Source organism: Pelmatolapia mariae, linkage group LG3_W, assembly GCF_036321145.2.
Source record: "Pelmatolapia mariae isolate MD_Pm_ZW linkage group LG3_W, Pm_UMD_F_2, whole genome shotgun sequence".
Taxonomy (NCBI): Eukaryota; Metazoa; Chordata; class Actinopteri; order Cichliformes; family Cichlidae; genus Pelmatolapia; species Pelmatolapia mariae.
Window position 1 is genome coordinate 79,083,337 of NC_086229.1, and position 9,152 is coordinate 79,092,488.

Below are 9,152 nucleotides of genomic sequence, written 5' to 3' on the forward strand. Positions count from 1 at the left end.
GAACAAGATGAAATTATACAAAAATGCTCGTGATCACATTTAAAAAAACATGTGAGGTCATTTTGCAGACGACTGGAGTTCGTGGGAAGTTTTCTGAGCTTATGGCTCATTTGCTCACATGTTTGTCTTGTAATCATTTCAGAGCAATTTGCATTAAAAATGTAAATATGATCCACACTGGGAGGATTTATAACTTTACATGTACAGTGAAAAATGTGTTCATGTGAAAATTAAGATAATCTCTTAATGATAGTTATTGAAAAACAGTCATATTCTCCAACATGTGGGAAAGGTCAGAGACATTAGACTGTAAGTGACGACATCCAATAATAACAAAAGTCATTTAAAATGAAAAATAAGTAATAAAAAGCAAATTATCCACAGATTCTGGTCTTATTTTATCAGCAGTGTTTCAGTGTTTACATGCAAAAGTAAGAAAACTGTAAAGTGAGATCAAGATAAAACACTCAGGTAAAGAACAAGCTCACAATAATAATATACATATTTACATCATTTCTAATGTTTCTGCATGTAAACGATCTAAACCATCATCAGATTTTTCATTGGTGAAAGTATATGATGAGAAGTCAGTTCAAAAACAAGAGACAACAATAAAATTATACAGTCTTACAATTATTGAGCAAAAAGCTATTTTCCTGTTTCCTGTCTGCTCTAAAATAAATAACACGCAACAGAATACCGCTTTCATACGTGTAAAAAACTCCCTCGTCTTGATCTTTCTGAAAGCAGCAGCAGTATTTTAATATTTAAATCCCAATCTTTGCATAATGAGCTCTCTGTGTTTGCTTTTACTTCAGTATTTACTTGAACACTTCGAGGAAAGAAGCCAAATTAGACGAAGGGCCGAACGACTAACCAGATGTAAGTTTGAAATCTGTAATTCATTACATGTTTTGGGGTGTGCAGACAGAGCTGCTGTGTTTAGTGCTCTTTATTTCTTTCATGCTTGTGTTTGTTTATGTTTATATATATTTATATATTTTCAAAATCAATTTCTAAGATGTGCAGCAGACTGGATTTAAAAGAAAAGCACCTTTAAACCGAAGAATCAGCCTTAATATAATATCAGTTATGTTAAGCAGAGACTCTTTCATGCATGCAGACTACCAGAGAAAAGAAATCTGGCAGCTCCTGATCTCAACAATAAGACACCTCTGTATTAGTACAGCATGGAGTATTTTACAACAGCAGTAACAGTGACAAAGCCTAATTCTATGTTTTGATGTATACATGAGTGATGTAAAACATTTACAATTTACATTTTCACCCTTTGGATGTTTGCTGCGTTTGTTCTTTTGTTGCCATCAGTTGAATAAACGGTTCACTTCCTGTTAAACTCTGGCTGCCTGCTCGTGTCTGCATTTGGGTCCAAATGAAATTCCAGTCTGTACACCCAGATTATAAAGATGATTATAACCAGACCATCTATGAAATGAAACATGTTTTCATTATCAAATGAAATATTTATTTAATCCGGCAGATTAAAGATGCAGTGGAGTCTCTTTCTGCTGATTCTGATGGGTAAGTGGAAAATCTCCCCACAGCGTCTTCAGTTCTGTTTTATTCATTTCTTAATATATTTTATTTTATTTATTGCTGTAATTCTTTCCTGTTGATATTTCCATTATGTTCCTTTTTGATGATGTATTTTATTTTATTCTCTCCTGATTGAGTTTCCCTATAGAGATGATATTTCTCTACCTGGTGTGTATTTTGTTGATTCCTACAAACTTACCTTGTGTTTTTTGTAATGTCTTGTCTTCTTCTGTATTATCTTTGTTTTTCCATTTGATTTTCATGTCTTTGTTTTATCTGCACACATTTGTCTTTCTCTCATTGACAAGATCACTGAGCTCAGAGCCACACTTGTGTTATAGACTGTTTATCTGTAAACCAGTGAGTTTGATTTGATAATGCAGCATTATTGCTAATATTTTACTCCTTTTAGGGCAGTGTTTCTTCTCCACCTGTTACCTGTATGAGTACCACTTTATTAGAGAAAACAAAACCTGGGAAGAAGCACAGAAATACTGCAGAGAGAATTATACAGACCTGGCCAGCGTGTTTGACATGGCAGACATGGAGAGACTGCGTGAATCCACAGAGTATGAAGGTAAAGCCTGGATTGGACTGTTCAGCAACCCAGGAGAAGAAAACAGGATGTGGCATTGGTCTCTGCCAGGGGTGAAATACAATGAACTTGAAACCAGATGGGGACCTTCTGAACCAGGTGATCAAAATGAGAACTGTGTGAAGACAAGAGGAAACTGGACACATGTCAGTTGTGACAAAATGATGTGGTTCATCTGCTACGATGGTGAGAATAAGATAAGATAAGATAAGATAAGATAAGATAAGATAACCTTTATTAGTCCCACACGTGGGAAATTTGTTTTGTCACAACAGGAAGTGGACAGTGCAAAAGTTATGAAGCAAAAATTAGAATACAATAAGAATAAATACAGTACACAACTGTACAGAATAGAATAAAATAAAATACTATATACAGCAGAATAAAATAGAATAAAATATACAATAAGATAAAAATAGAATACAAATGCTATATACAACTGAGCAAAAATACAACGATGCCAGAAAAGATTATTGCACTTAGTATTATTGCACATGTTTGGATGTGTGTGTTTGATCAGTTACAGTCTTTGTTGTGGAGTCTGACAGCAGTGGGGAGGAAAGACCTGCGAAATCTCTCCGTCCCACACCGTGGGTGCCACAGCCTACCACTGAAGGAGCTGCTCAGTGCTGTCAGAGTCTCCTGCATGGGGTGGGAGATGTTGTCCAACAGGGATGACAGCTTAGCCACCATTCTCCTGTCACTCACCACCTCCACTGGGTCCAGAGGGCAACAGAGCTGGCCCTTCGAATCAGCCTGTTCAGTCTCTTCCTGTCCCCGGCAGAGATGCTGCCGCCCCAGCAGACCACACCGTAAAAGATGGCAGAGGCCACCACAGAGTGTATCACAGAGAATATGTGGATAATAGTCTGATTTGATAATATAACTGAACTGAAAGTGAAATTGAGAAAAAGCATGTTTGAGGAATCATACAAATTATGTCTTTGTGTATTTCTTCAAAATGTTTGTGGTGATGGACATTTTGTTTTGTTTTGATGTTTCTCCTTAACAGGAAAGAAGAGAGACGGTAAATCGATCCATTTGATTAAAGACCCCAAGACCTGGAAAAAGGCTCAGAACTACTGCAGAGATCACTACACTGACCTGGCCAGTGGACTCGATCAGGCGGATGGGGAAGAATTTAAGATCCTGAAGCAGTCTCAGGGCTCTCCGATGAATGTGTGGATTGGCCTGTTCAGAGACACCTGGAGGTGGTCAGATGGAAGTAATTTCTCTTTCAGGCACTGGAATATGGAAACATTTTATGACGGACAAAACAACAAGAAATGTGCTGTGACTCTGTTAAACACATCAGGAAAATGGAGCTCTGATGAATGCAACAACAAAAATCCTTTCTTCTGTTATGATGGTGAGTTTTTACTAAGATTAATCTGATTTATTTTTCTCTGTAATAGGAGCATCACTAGACTTAGAAGATCCAAGGAATTGTCTGTAGAGCTCTGAGACAGGCTTGTGTTGAGGCACAGAAACATTTCTGTAGCATTGAAGGTCCCAATAAGCACAGGGTTCTGTAAATGGAAGAAGTTTGAAACCACCAGGACTTTCCTAGAGCTGGCCCCTCATCAATTAGAGAGTTTGAGGTAGAAAAGCCTTAATCAAGCAGTTGATGGTCACTCTGACGGAGCTCCAGCATTGCTCTGTGGAGAGAGGAGAATCTTCCAGAAGGACAATCATTTTTGAAGCCCTCCAACAATCAGGCCTGTTTAGTAGAATGAGCAGACTGAAGCCACTCCTCAGTTTACCAAAATGCACCTGAAGGATGCTCAGACCATGAGAAATAAAATTCTCTAGTCTGATGAAACAAAGATTGAAGTCTTAACTCTGAATGCCAAGCATCATGTCGGAAACCAGGTACCACTCATCACCTGACCAATACCATCCCAACAGTGAAGCATGGTGGTGGCAGCATCATGGTCTGGGGATGTTTATCAGCAGCAGTGACCGGGAGACAAGTCAGAGTCGAGGGAAAGATGAATGCAATGTACAGAGACATCCTTGATGATAAGCTGCTCCAGAGTGCACCGGACATTAGATTCACATTAGGTTCATTTTATACGGGACAAGCCCCCAAGCACACGGCCAAGATAAAAAACAAATGGCTGCAGGACCACTGTGAAGGTCCTCAAGTGACCAGCAAGAGCCAAAATTTGAACCTGATTCTCTGGAGAGATCTGAAAATGGCTGTGGACCATCCAACCTGATGGAGCTTCAGAGGTTGTGCAAAGATGAATGGGAGAAACTGCCCTAAAATAGATATGCCAAGCTTGTAGCATCATACTCAGGAAGGCTTGAAGCTTCAAGTGTTGACAAAGATGCTTCAACAAAGTGTAAATACTTACATACTGTACATGCCATATTTTTGGTTTTGATTTGCAGGAATTTCAACAATCTTTTTCCCCCACTTTTTCATTTTGGGGTATTGTGTGCAGAACTTTGAAGTGAACAAGCAATTTAATCTATTTTGGAATAAGACTGTAACAGGACAAAATGTGGAACTGGGAATGCTTTCCAAATGCACTGTACACACTTAAACTAATTAAGTATACAACTAAAGGAAGTGAAAAACTACAATGTTTTATTGTGTACTGTCTGTATTCAAGGTAAAGTGGAACATAAGCTGCTGTTAACCAGACTTAACTGAAGTTTGATGGTTTCTGACAGATAAATTGATTCTGATCAATGAAAACAAGACCTGGGAGGAAGCCTTGGATTACTGCAGACTGCACCACACTGACCTGGTCTCCATCACTAACCCTCACCAACAGAGAGAGGTTGAGAGGAGAGCCAAGAATGCCAGCAGTCCCTACGTATGGGTGGGACTGCGCTACGCCTGCGTGATATATCTGTGGTTCTGGATCAGTGACAAACGAGTCTGCTACGAGAACTGGGCTGATAAAGGAAAGATTGATGAGTGTCATAGGTGTGCAGCTATGGAAAGAGGAGGACAGTATCAGTGGGTCAGTCAAAGAGAACATGAGAAATATAATTTTATTTGTTCTAAACAATAAGCTTTAAACCTCTCTGACTCACTGCAGGTTAATTATTGCAGCAGAAATAATTTGCTTTTATGATTTTATCAAGCACTGAATGTAGAAAGATGAAAAAACAATAGTAATATTGCAGCGAGTCACCTCTATGTTTTATATTAAGAACCAAAATATGGATTAAGGGAGAAGAAAGAGAGACTGTATCCAAGATTACAAAAGCTATATGAAAAGGGTGATTACAGTTTTTGTTTTAGGGTCTTGTGTGTGTTATTTACATAGAAAATCACAGCATGTGGTGTTAGCATATTAGCAATGAAAGCAGAGAGGAGGAACTGACATCATGTCCAGTTTCAACCAACATGATTAACATCTATGATAAATGCTTAACCTGCTGTTTAATTTAAGTTATATCCAAGTGTGTTTGTATGATGATTAAAAGTCGCTTTTTAGAGATAAGTGTTCCTCATAGCCATATTATAATCATGTGTTTAAAGTAAACCTCAGTCTTAACCATCTACAGCAGTAATATTGATCCATATAACTGTAGCATCCAACTCAAGTAGCTCTGGATTAACCTTGGGTTAAGGTGGTGATAGAACTATGAGCGGGGCCCTGGGTACGTTACTTAATTTTACTGGTAAACAGGAGAAACAATAACTAACCAGTTTTAACCTTTGTACTTAGAAGTTTTAATATTGGCGGTGCCTCCACTTAGTGAAAATGATATGAGTTCTGTTTAATCTTCACTAAGAATAATGAATTTATCTAACATGGTAAACCTCTTTTTTACCTTTTAATAACCGTTATCACTTATAAACTCTGTAAATAATAATTATGACACAACACAAAACTTTAAATTCAAAATGTAAAATTTAGTCAAAATAAAGTATGATTTAAATAAAAATAATACAATATTCCAAGTTCTGAATTGTTTCCTTACAATTCAATTGGATGTTTTCTCTTCACAACTCACAGTCAATGTTGTAGAAACACATTTATCCAAAATACTCCCCTTTAAGTTCAGTTCAAATTTGTAACCTTTGTGAGCTCATTTACTCAAACCGTTGCAGGCCTGGTTGTTGCTCGGGCTCGTTGGGCCAGAAAACACACAAATGGCCGCTTCACTTGTTAAACAAGCAGAAAACAAAACGCACGTGCTCAGATCTACTCACAAATCCTTTGGACTAAGTGCGAGGGCAAGCTGAGGGGCAGGCTCGGTTTTTGACCATGCGGCCTCCACTCGGCAACGTGGTTGGAATTAGCGGCATACCCAGGCTGCTGAGTACACTGGGACAAACCCACGGAAATCCTATCCACAACAGAAGGGTCCAGAGAATTCCTCTCGGTCCACTGTGCATTAGAAATTACTATTTAGTTCCATAGAGTAGGGCTGCTCAATTAATCGAATTTTAATCGTGATTACGATCTGGGCTTTCAACGATCATTAAAAATGACTGAGCCGATTATTAGCTCCTCCTCTCCCGCTGCTCCGTGTGGCAAATCGAGCGCACCCCTCTGCGTTTCGAACAAGCGTCACAACATCATCCTCACAGACTTCCATTCACGCTACCCTGTACAACGCGACTAAATATCCCACCAGCTCCCAGAGACACAAGGAGATAACAAACGCGGTAACGTTTTCCTCGCCAAAGACCACTGCTCAATTAACACAGTGAACAACCAGTATTATGCAGTATTTTGAAGTTCACTAAACATAGATGTTTACATTTTTCATTTATTTTTTATATTGCAAACATTTGCACTGTTATCAGTATTTGCACACTATTTTATATTATTTTTTGACATCTTTAAAGCCATTATTCAATACATTGTTATTGTTAAATAAATATCGTCAAATAATCGAGATCTCAATTTCAGTGAAAATAATCGTGATTACCATTTTTGCCATAATCGAGCAGCCCTACCATAGAGTAATCTGTAGCTTACATACTCAGCATACATAGCTATTACTGGCTCTAAAATGCTAACATGCTAACTCGCGATTAACATCATACATTTTAAGTACTTCTACATTCCGTTTAAGCTCAATACTAACTCTACATTCAGTACTCACTCATCACAGGGTAAAACAGTCCATAACAGGAACGTAGACTCTGCATCCACGGCTATTGTTTTGACTATTCTCCCGTTAGCTCTGGTACACAACCTCCAGTAATGTGCAGCTGCCGACTCTCACTAGCTTAGTTAGTTTTTTCCTTCCACCTCGCTTAGATCGCGCCTTCCAATCTGATTGGACCATAGGTTTACCTCAATGAATGGGATAAAAGAAATTACAAGATTGACAACCCAAAATGAACTTGTAAACAACTTGCAGCAAATACAAAGTTTTTTTTTCTTGTTTCACATTTGATAACAAACCTTTGGTTTACTTATAACTTTTAACTCCATTAACACTTAAATTATGATTGACTTCTATTTATTGTAATTTTAAACACGTTTTTTATGCATTTGAACTCTTTTTTTGTTTTTTAAACACATATATGAAATATTTACAATAAAGTATTTACATGACAATATTTATATCCTTTTAACCTGTAGGGTCTAAAATAGATATTTGAGACCAGGCTACATAACACTGATGATACTTTTACTTTCAATCATTTTATGTATACCTTGCCAATAATAAAGTTTTATGTGTATTGAGCTGTTTTCATTGTGTTTTATTGCTTCTATTGCTAAAGGAATGGTTGTTAAAATAAATTCTCCAACATGTGTCATTGTCAGCTATTAGTAAATATTTAACTACACATGTAATACAGTTTTATTAGTCTTTAACTATGGAAGGAGTTAGTCAGTACACTGTGTTTTCATGCGGTCCAGTTTGTCTCGTTAAAGAGTGCAGGAAGAGTTTTTATCCTTGCTGATAAGTCACGTCACACCCCTGAAGTAAAACCCCTGAGAAGTTTTTCACTTGGCTTTGCCTCCCTCTACTGTCTGCACACCTGAACACTCAAATGGCTTTTACTGTTTTTTTTAACCGCAAACAGAAAGAGGCATGTTTTTTTTTTGTTTTTTTTTAAATAAAATGACTGACAAAGTGCTGATAGCGCTGGAGTTACATTAAATAAGAGAAACAACAAACTTTATGACACCCTTGATGCTAACAAAACACTGTAGGACACTGTTAGATAACCTCCTCCCTTTATAGATGAAACCATAATTTTAAAAATCAGGTTATCTTTGTCTAATATTAACATTTAGTTGATGATCTGAAACATGTAACAAATATGCAAAAAACTAAGAAATCAGGCAAGGAGAAAACACTTTTTAACAGCACTGTATTTCCTCCAGTAACAGTCTGAGAGAGCAGCATGCACAGCATACAGCTCCTGTGCTTATGTGAGTACATGCAGGGGCATAATTTCCAGGGCGGTTAGGGGGGTTATGATCCCCCCACCCCAATAATCAGACCCAACCAATATAACCCCCCAATAAAATTATGAATTATCTTGCATAAATAGGCTGTTGATTTTCTTTACTCATTTCAGTTATTAACAGCAAAATATTTGCATGTTTAATCATCTGGGAATTTACCCGGATGTATTTATTTACTTGGACAGAGATCTTGACCCCCCCAATGTTCAGCACAAAGTTACGTCGATGAGTACATGGTTTAATACATTACATTCTCACCATCGTGAGAACGTTACCATACATTTAATACGAATCAAACTGGAAATATTTAATGCACAAGTTACACTGTATTTTTTCCCTTTCATATACTGCACCTTGTTCAAGATGTGTACCTGAGGCACTGCAAATGGGCAGTCTGTATTTCTGTCATTTTTAGATAGCTTAGTCTTTATTTCATTATATAAAGCAAAAACACTAAAAATAGATTCTCTTTTATCCTTTTACTGTCTCATATTTCCACCTTCATTACATGTATTGTCAGTTTATTATGAACCTCTAATGGTTTTTATCCTTAATTCATTCATTTAATGAAAAGTATTTCCACTCATAGGTCAGCT

The 9,152-nt window shown here is 37.4% G+C and overlaps 1 protein-coding gene across 1 annotated transcript; it reads left to right on the plus strand.

Moving 5' to 3' along the window:
- The first annotated feature begins 847 nt into the window (after positions 1–847).
- Positions 848–5,221, plus strand: LOC134618960 (macrophage mannose receptor 1-like). Its single transcript, XM_063464614.1, has 5 exons — positions 848–882; positions 1,502–1,542; positions 1,970–2,338; positions 3,165–3,521; positions 4,835–5,221. The coding sequence occupies exons 2-5, from the start codon at positions 1,509–1,511 to the stop codon at positions 5,179–5,181; spliced, it is 1,107 nt and encodes a 368-aa protein (XP_063320684.1). The 5' UTR covers positions 848–882; positions 1,502–1,508; the 3' UTR covers positions 5,182–5,221.
- Positions 5,222–9,152: the final 3,931 nt, after the last annotated feature.